At 41.7% G+C, this 19,680-nt stretch overlaps 1 protein-coding gene across 1 annotated transcript in view; it reads right to left on the reverse strand.

Moving 5' to 3' along the window:
* The window catches only part of Smyd3 (SET and MYND domain containing 3), a 585,040-nt gene that overhangs the window by 475,752 nt on the left and 89,608 nt on the right, over positions 1-19,680 (reverse strand). Inside the window, exon 2 of the mRNA XM_031390983.1 lies at positions 10,956-11,019. Coding sequence (XP_031246843.1) covers positions 10,956-11,019 — 64 coding nt within the window. The remainder of the gene's footprint in view (positions 1-10,955; positions 11,020-19,680) is intronic.

A 19,680-nucleotide genomic window follows, 5' to 3' on the forward strand; every position in this document is an offset into this window, starting at 1 on the left:
GAGGAGGAGGGGAGGGAAAGGCAGAGGAAAAGAACAGAGAGAAAGAGAGCCAGCTTAATGTGATTATATTCCAGACACTAAGGAGGCTGAAGAAATCAGTTTGGGAGTTCCAGGCCATCTTGACTATGTTCAAGTCAACCTGTGCTTCATGAGACAATGAAAGTCATGTTAAAAAAAAAAAGGTTGCGCTGGGCAGTGCTAACACACATCTTTAATCCCAGCACTCAGGAAGCAGAGGCAGGTAGGTCTCTGTGAGTTCAAGGCCAGCTTGGTCTACAGAGAGAGTTCCAGGACAGCCAGGGCTGTACAGAGACACCCTATCTAGGAATTGGGGGGTGGGGGGGTGAGAAAAATAAAGAAATAGGTTGTAACAGCAGAAACATGAAACGCTAAAAGTAATCCAGATACTATAAGCCATCCTAATATTAGACTGAGAAAGTAAGGCTCATGGTCTGGGATTTAAAAACAAACTCCCCAAATATAAGCAAAGTTAGTGAAGCCCTTGGCATGCTCAACAAGGCCAGTACATGACTGCCATGTTTGTACGTTTATTTAAGTTGTTTTATAAGGAGGACGTAAACAGAGCCTAATGACTCCCATCATTCTCATCTGGTAGAAGGAAGACATTTGTTACTAAACATTAAATCACAGGAGAATGTATTCCAAGAAGGCCGATCATCATACTGGACAGTGTCTTTTTTTTTTAAGATTTATTTATTTATTATACATAAGTACACTGTAACCATCTTCAGACACTCCAGGAGAGAGCATCAGATCTCATTACGGGTGGTTGTGAGCCACCATGTGGTTGCTGGGATTTGAACTCAGGACCTTTGGAAGAGCAGTCAGTGCTCTTAATCACTGAGCCGTCTCTCCAGCCCCTGGACAGTGTCTTTTGACAATGCTTATGTTTGTAACTCTAATGGCACCTTGGGCAGCTACATTACACCAGTCATTACTCGTAGGCACAGTCTATAACTCAGTACAGCGAAAAAACCTGTTGCGCAGGGACAAGTACTGACCTAGCTAGCAACTGTCAATTATGATGAAGATGTACAAGGTGCTCAAAGAGTATACTGCTTCACTGTCAAATAAGCACCCACTGGGCAGCACTTGGGAGGCAGAGGCAGGCAGATTTCTGAGTTCGAGGCCAGCCTGATCTACAGAGTGAGTTCCAGGACAGATGGGGCTACACAGAGAAACCCTGTCTCCAAAAAAAAAAAAAAAGCCCAACAACAAATAGCAAAATATATTTACCTACTAAACGTTCAAATGAATCAAACAAACTTGAGTAAATTATGAGACGCAGCACCCCATGACTGTTACTGCTATCCTTGGGGACAGGGCTGGTGTCCTAAGATGTGAAGTACATACTTCCATCTGGTCTTCCGATAAGAACAGGTTAAGCAGGCCAGCGCAGAGCCCTTCATTCAGACAAGAAACCTACAGTGCTAAACTCCACGGTGGAGGTGGGGTTGGGAGCTGGGGGCTTGCTGTCTTTGACTCTTCTCCCGACCCTTGAGACCCTTCTCCTCTTCCTGGGTTGCCTCATCCAGCCTTGACAGGAGGGTTTGCGCCTGGTCTAATTGTAACTGGTTATACTGTGTGTGGTTGGTGTCCCTAGGAAGTCTGTTCTTTGTGGAGGGAGGAGAAAGTGCACTGGGGATATAACGGATGAGAAGAATAATAATAATGATAATGATAATAATAATAATAATAACAACAACAACAACAACAGCTCGGACACTTGACAGCCAAACACTTCAGAAAGTGGGCTAATTAATCAGTTAATTGGCACTGGTTTAAATGAAGCATCTAAAATTTAAAGAATTCTTGTCAAGAGTAACACCTGATCTTTAACATAATTAATGCTGCTCTATCTAAATACTAATCAGACCCTAGGAAAAATGTTCCTTCCTTCTATTCTTGAATCATTCAGTGAAAATAACGAGCAGCGGGTGCTTATCTTCCCATTGGGGTTAGAGGATCACAGAAGTTCATTGCTCTTAATCTATCATGGGAGATGAAGGAAAAGCAAGTGTCACATCACAGAGCAAAGACAACAGGAGAATCGAGTTTCAGAGTCGGGGCAGCCCGGACTGGAACAATAACTTGAGAAACTGCAAGTTTCTGTATGTGACTCGTACAGTTTTTATAACTGTTACAAACTAATTACATGGGGAGTTCCCGATGAGGACAGTAGCAATGTTGAAGGCAGATTGCTCGGGGAAACTGTCGTTTTGTTTGGTATGATGTTGTAGTGCACGACGGACACTTAATTGGCGGAAACCGAGAATACAGACCTCGCATGGAGGGCACACTCACAAGAGAAAAACCAATCCCAAAGGCAACACCAAGTTTCACGCGTCCTCTGAGATAGGATGTGAAGGTAAAAATGGGTTTCTAATGGGCTCAGCCTAGAACTAAACCTCGGTGTGCCCATTTTTACAAAGTCCTAACAGCACTGAGTCTTGTCATTGTCAAGTCAAGGGAAGACTTTGAGAATTTTTCTAAAGTCAGCCCATGTTTTCTAAGGCTGGATCTGCTAAGGCCATAGCTCCTGCTTTATCAGGGTTACCAATCCTGCAGACTTTCCATTATTCATCTGCTCTTCCTTCTCAGAGTGGCTCTGTGTATTTGCATCAGTCTATAGTCATGTCTTCTAGTCTAGTTACGTCTAACTATTTACATAATGAGCCACGTTATTTTTGTTACTCTTTATTTTCTTTCTCCTTCTAAACATACAAATTTGAGCTGGGTGTGGCGGTGCACACCTTTAATCGAAGCAATCAGGAAGCAGAGGCAGGCAGATCTCTAAATTCAAGGCCAGTCTGCTCTACAGAGTGAGTTCCAGGACAGCCAGGGCTACACAAAGAAACCCTGTCCCAAAAAATAAAAACAAAGTAAACTAAAGTACATAATAATAGATAAACCAACTTAGGTAGACTGCATTGCCTATATAATTTCATTTCAATATAATAGGGAGGACAATAAACTTAATCATCACAAAATGTGGAGGTGGGTCTGAGAAAGGCTAAAAATCTCAAACTTAGAATAACCCTACATGTGCCAAACATATGTAGATATATATTCTCTGTTTAAATGCCCTAAAAATTACCTTAAAAACTGTCTATTCATGAGATAGAAATGGTTATCTGAGCTTTTTTATTACATTTATTTATAAGGTGTGTGTGTGCACATGTGTATGTATAGACATATGCACTTGCCCACAGAGGATGTGTGGAGGCCAAAGAACACACAACTTGCAGGCGTTTGTTCTCACTACCCACCAGGTGGATCTCAGGCATCAGGGGTGGCAGTAAATGCCTTTAGCCGCTAGGTTACCTCCCCAGCCCCTGGACTATTTTTAATCACTGCAATGTGTGCCTCATGACACTCACAAACAGGTAGCTACAAGGGGTTCCTAAGAGCACAACTCAAAGTACTGAGCTGCCCTGAAATCTGCAGACAAGAAAAGACCTGAAAGTTCGCATTCTATTCAAGAGTGCTTGGTAGTAAGTGAGGGGCAGCTCCACCTCTGTGCTTAAAAAGGCCCAGTGTTGGACCACGGGGCCTCAGATGGGTAAAGAGGCCCAAAGCTGGAATCCGGGAATATAAAGTAGATGTGGGGCAGGCTGTGTAACAGCTACAACTAAAGGGCATTGATCAAATTCTTGCATGAAGATTTCTTTTGAGATTTCAGGAGATTTGGTGACAGAGAGTGTGGTGCCCGTTCAAAGTGTTTGTGAACCCCAAAAGCCCATTGAGGAGCTGATTCCGATGCAGTCACACTAGGGCCTTTTTAATCAAGCTCCAGCTCACCACTGACCCGGATGCAGCAGGACAAGAGGAGGAAGCCCCAAGCCCAGTTTCAAGCAAGATTTATAGAAGGGGGTTTCCAGCTTGGCACACATCTGATTTGGGGGGCTACTATGGAATCTGGTGCCCTTTAAAATGATTGGCTGGTGCTAGGAGTCAAACCATAAACTTAACTTCTACTTTCCTCCTGCTGGGTGGTTGTTAGGGAGTGACCTGGAGACTAGTGCTAGGTGCAAGTTTGTTTAGGAGTGACCTGGAGACTAGTGCTAGCTGCAAGTTTGTTGGGGAGTAACCTGGGAACTAGTGCTAGCTGCAGGCTTGTTGGCTAACTTCAGTTTAACCTTAGGTCAGGTTTTCTAAGATGGAGGCTGAACCCAAGATGGAGTTGGTCTGATCTCTCAAGAGCGGCACAGTTTTCTTACTTCAGTGCTCAGAGCAGGCATATCAGAACACACAAGAGCCCTTCCCACTGTCCCTACTCCAAGTAGGAAAACAAGGGCACAGAGGACGAAGGAATGAGGCCAGAGAGGGCCACAGGGCACCAAGTTACCACAAAATGAAACAACTAAGTTGTTACATCTTTGGTAGTCATAATATCTTAGCTAACCAAAACCTGTATAATGCGAGGCAATGATAACTCTGGGGTCCCAGAGTATGCCATTGTCATCCAGTACAGGATTCAGAAAACTACAAGCTGTATAAGTCAAATCTCTGTGGCCACATTTGGGGGAAGTTACACTAGAATAAAGTCACATTCAATAGCTGCACTCTCTTCATGATAAGACAGAGATGAGAAGTCATTACCAAGCAATATGGCCAAGACTATTTACCACACAGCCCTTCACAGGGAAAAAAAAAGCTGCCAAATCACGATCTACAGAGAGACCATAACAACAAGGTCAACGTGGTGAGACACAGAAAATAAATGTCTGAGCATAGCAGAAATCTCTATTCTGGGTTAACCAAAATATCGACAGCAGGTTCTACGTGAACCTAGCAGAAAGAACATTTTACTTCCCTGATGCAGTCATGGTTGAGTCTAATTCCCAAAGTCACCAGTGCCAGGGTGGCTTGCCCTCATCGGAAAGTCCAAACGGTAGTAAAAAGACAGGGTGCAGAAGCAGTTGGGGGGGGCACCAGGGTTGACAGCCATGAGTGTCTGAGACAGGCTACCCTGCCATGGAAAACTCCACACGAAAGCCCGTGTAGCTGATGGAGGAGACTAAAGCAGGGCTGGAGCATGGTGGGGGGGGGGGGGGAACAAAGGGAGCTAATCAAAGGCCTATACTGCTAAAGTATCTTACCATATCTCCCAACTACTGGCATGACTTAGACTAAGCAATGGAGAGTTAAGGTGAAAACTCCCGTTTAAATATGATGCTAAGATTGTCCAGACCACTACAGTCTTCTACTTGGTCCTACTCTTTTACACAGGCAGGTGCTTTCCCTCACTAGGGGACGTGTGACATACGCCTGTCATCCAAGTACTCAGAGGCTACAGCAGGAAGACCTTAGCTAAGCTATCTTGGGATATATGAACTGAAGCCAGTGTAGGCTACATAGTAAGACCCTACCTCAGGAAAAATAAAAAGCACAGGGAAGACGGGGAAAACAGAATTGCTATGGAAAAAAAAAAAAGTTTAACTAAAGACTACTAAAGGCAAGAGAATAATGAAAGACAAGAAATAGGAAAAGCACAAGAAACAGGAAACAGTAACAGCTATGAAGGATCTTGATACAGTAATAACAAGAGTCACTTGAGAATGCCAATGGTCAGCACCACTGAGATCGTCAGGAGGGACCATAAATAACTCTTCAAATCCAGCCAGGCGGTTGGTGGCGCACACCGTAAGTCCCGGTACTCGGAGGCAAGTGGATCTCTTTGAGTTCAAGGCCAGCCAGGTCTACAGAGCAAACTCAAGACAGCCGGGGCTACACAGAGAAACCGTGTATCAAAAATCCAAACAAACAAGAGAAACAAGCAAACAAACAAAAACAACTCTGCAGTGTTGTGGGAAATATTAAAAAAAAAAAATTCTGCACCAACCTGCTCTACACCCAGCTACTCTCGGTCCCTGGTCTCTCTCCCTCTAGGCTAACCCCAGTTCACCTGCCTCAGAGCTGCCTGTACCTTCTCGGCCAAGGCTAGTTGTCACAAATCCCCTTAAACCCAGGAAATCAAAGCTCTAGAAGCTTATAATTCATTAGTCAGATTTATATAGAAATAAATTCTCAATTCACAAGATGCTCACACAATACTTTCAGAGCCAATTGATATTGATACAAACTGCCCACCTAGATTAAATAAACTGTCCTGTAATTTTCCATCCCTCATATGATATTCATAGCGACCTGTGGCTATTTAATGCCACACGGAATCTGGATGTCCTGTTCTTCCTCCATCTTCTTTCCTTCTCGTCTTCTCTCTCCTCTCTCCTCCTTCTTCCCCAAACTTTTCAGTTCTGCTTTCTCTTCCACTGCCCAATCACCAGTTCTAGCCTTTATTTTACAAGTTAAGGTGGGCAGAAGGTTCACAGGAAGTCACCTGAGTACCTACCTGATTCACTCCTCATCCACAACCCCTCCTGGGAAAGCGCAATTAGCATCAAAATATAAACAGCACCAGGACCATCCACCACACTGCAAATCCTACCAGCCTGAGGTCTGAAACACAACTATTCCTAAAATAATCAAGAGGCTGAGCTTTCTTTAGTAAACCCCCCATTGGAATACAGTATTGCAAAAAAACTGATAAAAAAAATCACCCTGTGAATGGCTTACTGACATAGGAAGAGTTTTCTATCATAAAAATAAATCATTTGGGGCTGGAGAGAAGGCTCAGCCGTTAAAGGCTAGGCTCACAACCCAAAATAAATCATTTGATAACTGCACATGAAATGCTGACCCAAAAATATGATTCATGTGTGTAAGGAGATACATAATTGCTAATATGAAATAGAACCTCTCAATACAAACGTAGTGCCTTTCATAAGATCATAATCGGGAATGTGATCTATTTATGTGCTTTATTTAGCAATGAATTCAATTAGAATATAAATAACAGAAGTCAGCTAAGTCCAGAAAAGGTAAAATAATACTTGGGGAGTTTGCTTGAGATTGGTTTACTTGCTATCAATACCTCGGTCAGTTTTTACATTTTGAACAATTCTTAATAAGAAAATAGCCCGTTCTTCCTTTTCAGTCTCTGAATCATCTGGGGTGGTCCATTATACCAACATGGAGACGGGTTCCCACACTAGGAAACCATGTGATGGATGGCCCACCATCAGGCACAGGCAGGAGCTCAAAGCCACCAAAGAAAAAAATAAATCTTGTCAGGACCAGGAACAATACTGTATGCCGTGGGTAGTGGACGGACAGATGGACTGACTGACTGCATTGGAAACATGAAGGAACCGGCTTTGCAGCCTATTGCATTCACAAAAAGAAACATTATCTCTAAAGAACAGAAGTAAAAAAGAGATAATATCCATTGTTTCAATCCTGTACCTTAATTTCTATAATGAAAATACGTTCTTGGTGCTTTATGTTTAAAAAGGAAATGTAAATGCCGACAACGATGACAGCGTCCTTTGAGCAGAAAGAATATGTTGTACCCTGGAAAATAGCCCCCAAACCTCTCTCAGACAACGTGCTGATACCATAGGCACACATAAAGGCTCAGCTACCGGCCACCTGCGTTCCTCTGAGACAAACATACTTTTCTCCTACAGAGTCCTATTCCCTACACCAATCTCCATTCTGCTTGCTCTTACGTCCTGTTCAGCACTGTTCACCGTCCTCATAGTTCAGTTTGTCAGTTTAATTCTGTGCAGCTTTATAGTTATCCACAATAATTACAGCGTTTAGCTCTGTACCTTAAGGGGCAGATAACCGGAGCAGTTTAAATGCATATGTTCTGGCCAGTCTTTGACTCCCACCCCCACACCCACGTAACTTCCCACATGCACACAAACATATATTCTGGATGGCATCGTATATTTCATCTTACTGGCTATTTTCCCATTACCTTGCACATTATATCTAACAATGACACTGTTATTGATGCTACGGTGAATAACTAATATATGTAATAAAATATATACACTACGATGAATCAAAGTGGCATACCCGCGCGTCAAACTCCCTCTACTTCTTCTAATCAGATAATGTTTTTTTTCTTCTCTCTATGTATTATTACAACTGGAGAGAGTAGCCTCAGAGAAAACATATTTGCAAAAATGAGGAAAAGGAAAAATAAAGGCTTGGGCCGCTGAGATTAGAAATAAAGTTTCCAAAAGATGTATGTCAAATAGTATGTTAATTCATCATTTCTATACACATTGCACCTGACCAGACATTTGCGGAAATGTGGAGCCCCATTTCGCCAGGGGGTAGGGATGGGCTAAATATGATCACAAAATAGGTTTTCTATGATTTATGTTGTGAGGAAGGCATTTGTGTTCTCTCTCTCTCTCTCTCTCTCTCTCTCTCTCTCTCTCTCTTTCTCTCTCTCTCTCTCCCCCTCTCTCTCTCTTTCTCTCTGTTTTCTATTGTAGTTACTGTTGATGATCTTGTACAAGAAAGCTGAGATCTCACTATGACAAAGTATTTGTTGTAAAAACTGAAATGAAAAATAAAAAATATTCTTTAACATTGTTATCTTATCAGGAGCATGTTGAAGTCTTATCTTTCTGTGTGTGTGTGTGTGTGTGTGTGTGTGTGTGTGTGTGTGTACATTGTTCCTATGTAAGACATGTGCTTCTGTATGAAGATATGCATGCATGTACACACACACACATGTGTAGAGGGCCAAGGCTGAAATAGACCATCTCTCCTTGACTGCTCTCCACATTTATTTTGGAGACACAGTCCCTCCTTGAGCCTGAAGCTCATGGATTCCACCTAGGCTGGCTGGCCAATGAGCTTTGTCTCCATTCTCAAGCCTGTCTCCATTCCCACAGAGTTCCAGGTTACAATACATACTTCCATATCTGATGGCCTGAACTCAGGCGCTCACACTTGCCCGGCATACGCTTCATACGCTTTACCCACTGAACCCTCTCCTCAGCTCTTCATTTCAAGTTTAAAATGTTTCCATTCTGTGTCTTTTGAACACAATAGAAAACAGGTGGAGGGATCTAAGGGATAAAGATCTTTCTGAGCATGTACCAAGCATCACAGTGAAAGTAAGTGGCCAAGAAAGAAAGGACAAATACGATAGATAATAGAAAGGCAGATGTAATCAGAATGTTACTCCAAGAAAAAAAATGTACATTTATAAGGTAAATATTAAATCTGGAAATTTTATGTACATTATTCCCCAAAATCCAGAGTATATCAATTATGAAATACAAAATAATTTACTTGCTGTTCTGAGCTGTTTCCTTACTGGTAAAATGAGCGTGTCCCCTGCAGCTAATTTACACAAGATTCTTATAAACAGAGCCTACACACAGCAGATGTCTGTCAGATATTAGCTCTCATCGGTACAGACTCAGAAACTGAGGCCTGGCCCTATGCTTCTTATGAAATTGCTTAACTAGAAAGTAGCAGGAGTAATGTTGGAACTTGGGTGTTCTGACATTTTCAAACATGGATTTTTCCCATTAAAATCAGTTTATTTGCATCCTGAAGAAACTAACTTCAAAGGAGAAAATAAGATAGATTAAAAAAAAACTGAAAAAAATGGTCTAGACTAAAAAAACAAGAACTCCAGATGAGTACTTGTGCACATGAACACACAAGTGAGCACACATATATCCCACATGAATGTCTGTGCACACAAACACACGGGAGAGCACACGCATATCCTAAGAATGAGCACGAGACCACACGGACACCGAAGTTTCAAGACTTTTTAATGATACAATTTATTAGAGCATAATTATACCTCTCATTAAACGATTAATCAAAAAAATGTGATGAAAAGGTCATGCTGAATGTTAATTATACATCCTTAAAAGAATCCCAAGAATATTAACAACCATATTCATTACAAATTAATTTAATCTTTAGGAAGGCAATTTGACATTGTCTTTAAAAATCCAAAATGCAGATATGTTTTCGCTAAAAAATATGATTAGAAATTTATCATTAAATTAAATTTTAGAAGTACACAAAAACTACAGAAATAATGTCAGAACATATTATTATAATACCTAATTTGGGAGAATATCTAAACATTTATTAATGAAGAAATTATGATCATGGTAATATACTATACATATTAGGTGAGACAAAATAATCTCTAAACATGAAAAAGGAAATGAAGGCATAGAAGAACCTTTAGCAAAACAACCTGTCGGCCAGGCAGTGGTGGTGCACACCTTTAATCCCAGCACTCGGGAGGCAGAGGTAGGCGGATTTCTGAGTTCAAGGCCAGCCTGGTCTACAGAGTGAGTTTCAGGACAGCCAGGGCTACACAGAGAAACCCTGTTTCGAAAACAAAAACAAAAACAAAAAAACCCAACCCTGTGTCTGTTTTTATAAACATATACGATCTTCAGATATGCCTACACAGAAACCTTAACAGTGAATGGTGTGATGCTTTCCAACTGAAATGTACCACCGCATACGTGGATATTTAAGACTTGGTCCCCAGCCAGGGCTACTGGTAGGTGCCTGGATCGTGAAGGCACTGACAGCATCAGTGAACTAATCCATTGAAGTCACAGCTAAAGGGGCAATTAGGTTGTGTTGGGGTAGTAATGGTCAATGAGTGCCTGGCTCTGATTAATGTGCAGTGCTCTCTCTCTCTCTCTCACTCTCTCTCTCTCTCTCTCTCTCTCTCTCTCTCTCTCTCTCTCTCTCTCTCTCTCTCTCTCTCTCTCTCTCTTTCTCTCTCTCTCCCTCCCTCTCCCTCCTTCCCTTCTCCTCTCTCTCTTTTCTCTCTTCTCTTTCTTTCCTTCTTTCCTTCCTTGCCCTCCTTCCTTGACAAAGCATAATCAAACTGTACAAATAACAAATATTGAATTTAAAACTAAAAGAAAAATAACAAGTTAAAAAAAGGAATCACTGTTTTGTTTTTGTCTTTAAAAGAGATGAAAGGAAAGAAGAAACAGGCCCACGGGTGTAACAGAGAGGTGCACAGGTGGAGGGTTCGAAGCGCTCACCAAACAGCTCAACAGCCTTACCTGACACTTGGCGCTGCAGTATTTGGCAATTCGGCATTGAGAACACCGCATGAGCTTTTCCTTCCTGCAAAGAACAAGTAGGTCTGTGTTAGAAAATAAGCAAGACAGGAAACCCGCGTCAGCACACTGATGCCGACTTCGATTTGTTGATCAAGCCTGAGGACCCGAGTCTGGCATCTCAGCACCCACATAGAAGCTGGATGCGGCTGTGTGCACCTACATCCCCACTGCTAGCAAGAGCAGAAGCATGTCCCACTGCATGCTGGCCATAGACAGCCTAGCCGAAGCAGTGACATCCAAGAGCAATGAGAAAGCCTGTGCCAAAATAAGATGGAGAACAATAAAAGAAGACACATAAAGGTGGCCTCTGGCTTCTAGGCACAAACTCAAGTAAAGAGGCACTGTGGATACACGCACACACACACATATGTGCACACACACACAGAGTCAAGATTTGGATTTTTTTAAATGGCTGAACATCCTCTTTCACCCTCCAGATGGTGCTCTTTGGTTAGGCTGTGGTATGCCATTATAATACAGCTACTTCCTCTAATTTAATGATGAACATCTTTATTGTGAAGCCGAGCAGCTTTGATGACGTACACAAGACCCTCAAGAGACCCGGGGAAAGGACAACATGAGACCCAGGAGACCCGGTCAGACCCATCCACTCCCCAGAATTCTACTCGCTACTACATAAGTAAAAGGTTGGATAAGGTAGGGCTTCTCTGTGCTATTGGCTGTCCACAGGGCATGTTGTGGGTAACCTGACATCGCAGCTGCCTGTCAGTTACCCAGGTTCCTGTACATCACCTCAATAAACTCACTGGCTCAGCGAGCTGGGCTTGGGTGCAATCCTTTCTTTGGTGGGTCAGCACCCTCTCCATCTAGGATGAACAGTTCCATCCCCCATGGATTTAGCACTTTAACCTGCTATTTCCAAGTATAGAGTTCAGTGGCATTAGGAGCATTCACATCTGTGGAGGTCAGGCAAAGCTCAATGTCCAACATGTCTGAAGTCTAAGATTCAATCCCTGGTAACAACAACAACAACAACAGCAACAACAACAATAACAACAACAACAACAACAACAGACTATTCACATGCTGTATAACCAACATCACCACTAATCTTCTTTTTAAGCTAAATTAAGTATTTAAATATATTCTTATCTAGACATTCAGCCTCTCTTCATGGGAACGTTACTGTCGCCACACGGAATCCAAAGTCAAATACGTCACCTGATGGACTTTGGGATTCTCTTATCTCAAGTGGATAGGACAAGGTGAGTATTCAGAAGTTTGGATTATTCTTCTGATACTACAGTATTTTGACCGAGATGATGAGATGTTTTAGAGATGGCACCCAACTAAACATCAGCTTCATTTCCATTTCAGGCATACTTTGTGCAGATAGCCCGAAGCAAGTGCCTTTGTAGCACACTTGTGATTGTCTGCTGCCTGATAAGAAAGGTCAGTGCTGGATCTTTTACCATCATGTGGATGCTCAAAATGTCTCAGATCTTAAAGTGCTTAAGATTTCAATCGCCTGGTTGTGAATCTTCACACTGTACTCTGTACGCTTTTTGAATATATTTTTTGAAAAAGGTTATGAGTCATCTCCCCAGACTCCCAAAGTCATACATTCTAGGTCCTGAGCTTATCCAACTTAATAACATAGTCGTGCTAAGAAATGATTTAGAAACTCTACTAAATCCTACTTCAGACAGGCAGGATTAAGACATCTCTGAAAGGCATCAGAGATGTTTTTCCCAAGTTACTTGAGCAATAAAACCAGACATTTAAAAGGCTGAATCATAAAATTAAAATAAGCCTGGTAACATTAATGGTGACCAACAGTGAGTGGTGGACAGCCAGGGCAAGCCAAAGCACCAACGGCCAGAGTGTTAACAGGATCAAAGGGTAAACAGAATGACTCAGTGTGAGCGCTTGCTGGTGTGCAGGGCATGGCACCATTTCTGTTCATCTACTAACTCATGCCAAACTTGAAAGAGTCCTATAAGGCGGGCAACATGATTACGGCCATGTTAGAAATACTTAGTACATTTTCAAAAGATCAAAAGTAGATGCTACCGGGGTGTAATCCCAGCAGAGGCAGGGGGATATCTGTGATAAACCAGCCTCGTCTACATAGTGAGTTCCAGGACAGCCAGGGCTACCTGTGAATCCCTGTCTTTAATAAAAACAAACAAACAAAAAAAGATACTACAGTATAAATAAGCTGTGAAGCATGAAGTGACAGCCATGTGTCAGGTGACCCTGCAAGGATAGCCTTGCTGGGAATGAGAACTTGCTTGTCTGCTACCTTCCGACTGGAGGAACTAAGTGTCGAGCGGGGCGTGAACCATGGAAGAGGTTTCAGGCCTATGAAGGGAAATGTAAACGCTTCCTACAGCCAGCTGTGAAGGAGAGCTGTCAAAATCTACACACCAGGCGGCAGACCAGTCCAACCAATCCGGCCTTAAAGGCTTGCATCGAGCCATCACATTCTATGGTCATTTATAAATAAAACCGGATAAAAACTCAATCCACTCATGTTTTGAAGAAAAAGACACGCAAGGTGGGACGAGATGGCTACATCATACAAACTACTAAAAAAAGAAAAGAAAAGAAAGAGGCCCATGCCATCATATCAATGGCAGAAAAGGGTTAAACAAGCCATAAGCATAAAGAATAAAAGGGAATGATAAAAGTCCCCTGCTGCTATATGTCCAGTAATAAAATGTATCAAGTCTCAAAACATATAGAATGCAAATAAAAGACCTTTAAAGGAAAAGATAACCAACACACAATTAAGTTAATATCTGTAAGGACCTTAAAACGGCGTCTGAAATACAGGAAGCATCATGCAAGAGGTGGCTATTAGTATTAAAGCACAGAGTGTCAAGCCAGGCGTGGTGGCACACGGCACCCATCTTTAATACCACCTGTAATTCTAGTGAATCTTTAAATTCAAGGCCAGCCTGGTTATAAAGTGAATTACAGGACAGCCAAGGCCACATAAAGAAACTGTATCTTGAAACACACATACACACACAGAGAAAAAGAGAGAGAGAGAGAGAGAGAGAGAGAGAGAGAGAGAGAGAGAGAGAGGCTGTCTTCTGAAAATTCACTAACCAAGCAAATAAGGACAAAGTAATTGCATGATATGGCTATGTCGTCACAAATCTTTTTCAAGCACCCACTGCTCACTGTTTCTGTTTGTTTATGTATGCATGTGTGTGTGAGCATATATATATATATATATGTGTGTGTGTATGTGTATATATGCATGTATGTATTTAATTTCTATGAGTGCTCTGTCTGCATGTACACATGCATGCCAGAGAGGGCCTTAGATCCCATTACAGATGCTCTTCCAGAGGTCCTGAGTTCAATTCCCAGCAATCACATGGTGGCTCACAACCATCTGTAGTGGGATCTGATGCCCTCTTCTGGTGTATCTGAAGACAGCTACAGTGTACTCATATAAATAACAAAAAAAAAAAGAAAAAGAAAAAAAGAAAAAAAAACCTGCTTTAAGCAAAAAAACAAAACAAATGAAATGTATTTTTCAAAAACCCAATACAATTTCTTCTGGGTAGGGCGAACTTCTATATAGCCTGAAGAACTGAAGAGTCACAATGGAAAAAAGAAAAGATATTTTAAGTAAATAATTAAGGAAATGCCTAAACTTGTACTAAAATAACACAGAAAATGTTAACTTTAAATATTAGTGTAAAAGGGAAAACCTGAAATGAAGTGAGGTGAACATGCAAATCAAGAACTTAAATGAGAGCCAGACAGTGATGCACATCTTTAAACCAAGCACTCGGAAGGCAAAGGCAGAAGGATTACTTCTGAGACACTATCTCAAAAACAAACAAACAACAACAATAACAAACATACAAATGTTATAGTAATAGAAAACCAAGGAGGTCAAAGAGTAAAAACTACAATTGTAAGACAAATGTTTTAAATGCAATAGTATATACCACTACAACAGACTGGGTTAATGACATGTGATAGTTTGTATATGCTCAGTCTAGGGAGTGGCACTATTAGGAGGTGTGGCCCTGTTGGAGTGGGTGTGAGCTTTAAGACCCTCATCCTAGCTGCCTGGAAGTCAGTATTCTGCTAGTGGCCTTCAGATGAAGATGTAGAACTCTCAGCTCCTCCAGCACCATGCTCCCACCTGGATGATAATGGACTGAACCTCTGAACCTGTAAGCCAGCCCCAATTAAATGTTGTCCTTATAAGAGATGCCTTGGTCATGGTGTCTGTTCACAGCAGTAAAATCCTAACTACCCAAGATTCCATCACATTGTCAAAGCAATGCTGGGGAACAACCGCTGCGAGAAAACTGTCTCTCCAGGCTTGCCCACCACTCTCCCACTAGCCACCTACATCTACGACAAACTCAAGACACAAGTCAACAGAAGCAATCACCCATGGCTCTGAGATCTGACTTAAGTCAATAGCATCATAGGAGTAAATAAGAGGAAAAAGCTGTCCTTCCAACAGATCATAAGCAAAAGTAAGCCAACTCTTTGAAAAGTTAACCAGTGTAGAACGTGGTGAGCCAGTCCGAGAGAGGATGAGAGGACAAGACTGCTTGCACCCCTGACTCAGCCCCTTACACTTTCTTTTCTGTGTCTGTCTCGTTCAGAGGTTACTTCTGGTGACTGGAAATAAGGATCCCCAACTACACAGAGAGTGTTTGTGTTCGTTTCTAAGAAATAGTGAATGCGGGCTGGAGAGATGGCTCAGCGGGTAAGAGCACTGCTCTTCCAGAGGTCCTGAGTTCAAATCCTAGCAACGTCATGGTGGCTCACAGCCATCTGTAATGAGATCTGATGCCCTCTTCTGGTGTGTCTGAGGACAACTACAGTGTACTTATATGTACACCAGCACCTACCTGCTCTCCATCTCCCTTCCACAGTCCCAGCACCTGCTCTCCATCTCCCTTCCACATCTCCCAACAAGCAGTTTCAGCACATCTTAGCACACAACACTGTGGCACACTGAACAAGAAGAGCCAGAGTAACTGAATCATTTAACTCCTAAAGCCCCATGTACGAAGCTTTTTTAGATGATCACGGTTTTTATAAGCAGGTAAGTAGATTTTAATCCTCAGGTTTCCAAAACAATGTTAACTGAATCTAAGAGAAAAGTTTCAAGAGACTGTCTGGACCAGCCACTGGTCCCCTGCAGAGCTTTACTCTTGGGGTGAGCTTGAAGCTGGGGGGAGGGGGGAGGTGAGGACCCCTTCTGAGAAACTCTAGAACAGCCAAAGGGAGGAAGAGACGAAGAGCCAAGGCCTGCAGGCATTGTAGAAAACATTCTCCTCCCTCCCTCTTCTCTTAAAAGAGCATCATTCCATCCAAACGAAAAACAAAAGCTGCGCTTCTTGAAAGCAGCAATGAAAAAAAAATGCACACATCAAATCAAAACCAGAACTAAGCAGCAATCTTCAAAAGAGGGACTGCTTATTTTGGGCAATTCCTGGTTCTAAAAGGAGAAACAGGGAATGGAAATAAATAAAGGACCAATTTTATCCAAATCAAGTTTGTTTTCTTTTCCTGAATGTGGCAGAACTTTAGCAAAATGTCCCAGAAGTGTGAGTCTCCAGGTGACCCCACACGCCAATGGAGAATCCAGTGTGTTGCTGGGCGTGAAGGAAGCGCAGCATAGCAAAGGGGTTGCAGAAGGTGCCTTCTCTGATGCTCTACTAGCTCCTGGGCAACCAACAAATAGGAATCAAGTTGGAAGGTGGTGCGGGTTATGCCTAGGGAAAGTGTGGTCATCTCAGAGGGGCGGAGAAGTGATGAAAATTTAATTTCCAGATTATAGGTACATCCCTTTGCTAGACAGACATTTCCCATTTGTAAACAGCTCTCAGCACATGAGCCAAAACAACAAGAAGCCAAAGGTGGCGACATTTTTTTTTCCAAGTTAATGAAAAGAAGTCTGTGAAGGAAAAAAGAACAAGTATGGGTGTAGCTGAATTGGCAGAATGCTTGCCATAAGTTGAATTTCCCAGCACCTAGAAGCCTTGTGTGGAGGAATAAACCTATCATCTCAACATGAAAGAGGCTCTAAAAAGACAAATCCAGCTTCCCAGTGATGTTCCTGCTTCAAACTTGGAGGCTAGTTCCCCACACGCTGGTATCACAAATCGGTTATCCTGAAATGTGGATAAGCTTTGGGGAGTGTCCACTGAGTCACAACTGAATGTCATATACACCCAGCCTCAGCTTTCTGCCTTTCAGAGGAATTTCTCAAGGAAACTAATCTGGACAAGTCAGCACGTGACGGTAATAATCTGTACGCCCTCTACTTAAGACACAAACACGAGTGCTCCACTCCCAATTCAAATACTTTTCTAAATTATTTTTCACCGGAGTGAGATCTTTAAAAAAAAAAAAAAAAAAAAAAAAAAAAAAAAAAAAAAAAAAAAAAAAAACCCTACTCTCTAAACAGCAACCAGTTTTGGTTGTTGTTTGTTTTGATTTTTGTTTTGAGGTTGTTTTGATTTGATTTTGTTTTAAAGAACAAGCAGGAGCCAGAGAGAAGGCTCAGTACCTCAAAGTACTGGCTGCTTTTGCACAGGACTCAGAATCAGTTCCTAGCATCTACATGGAGATTCACAACCATCATAACTCCAATTCCGAGAGACTTGGTGTCCTCTTCTGGCCTCCGGAATGCCTGTGATACTCGTATATAGGCACAAACATTCACACATACGCATAAAATAAAGACAAGTAATTATTTTTAGAAAAGAAAAAAAGCAGAAAGGAATTTCCTGTCACTTCTTTGGAGAGACACTGGTGGGTACAGTACAGAGTGTCGAATCCAAGGGAACTTCTTAGGTTGCTCACTGTTCTCAGTGTGGTAAAATTAACTGTTAGCTACAAAGCAATAACTAAATATGAGTGTAAGGGAGTCTATTTTCTCTGGAAATCAAAGGAATTAATGGGTACTCTCAAATCTTAAATGGTCAGGCATCTATCTCTCTTTCTGTGGGTGGCAAGAGGAAAGAGTACCTAGGCCACTAGAACAATGAAGCAAGTGACCAGGCAGAGGGAAAGAAGCTTGTAGAATACCTAGAGAAACCAAAGACGGGGCCAGGAAAAATGGCTCCAGCTGGTAGGAGTGCCTGCTGCTCTTCTCTAAGACCTGAATCAGTTTCCAGACCTCACATCAGGTTGCTCACAACTGCCTGTAACTCCAGCTCCAAGGGGAACCACACCTTCTTCTGGCTTCCACAGGCAACCAACCACACATGTCACACACACACACACACACACACACACACACACACACACACACTCACTCACTCTCCCTCTCTCTCTCTCTTTCTCTCTCAAATAAAGAAATGATTTTTAAAAATCATGGTGTCTCCCAGATTCCCTCCATCCCTGGCTTACTGGAAAACCCACTTTATATGTCTTACACAGAACAAACTATCTGTAATACAATGCATATAATAGACTGACTATACTATACAGGGCTCTTTTAAATAATTTTCTTTTCTTTTTTTTTAAATCTTTTTTATTTATTTATTTTATGTATGCGAGTACACTGTACCTGTCTTCAGATATGCCAGAAGAGGGCATCAGATCCCATTACAGATGGTTGTGAGCCACCATGTGGTTGCTGGGATTTGAACTCAGGACCTTTGGAAGAGCAGTCGGTGCTCTTAACCGCTGATCCATCTCTCCAGCCCATACGCCTTTTTTTTTTAACATGAAGAAAGTCAAACATAATGAGATAAATTAAATCTAAACAGATTATTTTCATAGAAACAATGTATCTTTATAAAATTTCCAAGCTTATATCACTGAAATCTAAGCATTAGGATTCATTAAAAATGGCAATGCCATGTGGCCAAGTGCTTGGCTGTTTCTTCATTGAAATTCTATACTATGAAAAAAAAAATAGATTATCTCAATTAAAATCATGCTATTCTTCCAGAGTAGGGAAATTACTGTAACTCTAACTAAAAGAAAAGATGCTCGGAAATGCTAAACATAAGATCTCCCTTTAGCTTGAATATTCAAAACAATTTAGAGATGGGATCTTCCATTTTTTTTGTTGGCAAATAGTAATTATTCTGGTTTGAGCCCAAAGGCCTTTTTCAAAATTAAAGAGATTCACTCTACCATCCATATAACTAACAAATGATTTTTAATACAAAACAACAGATGCGGTCAAAATAATATAACTCCATGAGAAAAGGAAAATAGAACTGATTTAGGTTTGTTCTCCCGTGTTCCCTATCGCTTTACTTCACAATTCTAGCATATAAAGCAGAAAATAAGAAACCATAATGACTAATATTTCAGGGAAATTGAATCTCCTATTCACTGGCATCAAACCCTCCTAGAAGGGAAACAAGTAATTTAATCCTTACAAACTCTCAAACAAACGCACAGCAAATATCTGGGTCATGTTAGTCGGGGAGGCGGCTATCCACTGGGGAGATTCCCTCTTAACTGTCCTCAGATCCCTAAATTAAAGCCATTGTCTTTATGGCGAACATGCTAACAAGAGGCACACAAACACCAGTGTTCCGCGACCAGACCACAGTGAAAACATGCAAAGTTAATCCCTTTGGGGATCTGAGTTTACATTCTGAAGTGCAAACCAAACTGATCCACTACTAACAGAGAGGGCTCGCAAAGGCTCTTTTTTTTTTTTTAATTTATTTATTATTATATG

Source organism: Mastomys coucha, unplaced genomic scaffold (genome assembly GCF_008632895.1).
Source record: "Mastomys coucha isolate ucsf_1 unplaced genomic scaffold, UCSF_Mcou_1 pScaffold1, whole genome shotgun sequence".
Lineage (NCBI taxonomy): Eukaryota > Metazoa > Chordata > Mammalia > Rodentia > Muridae > Mastomys > Mastomys coucha.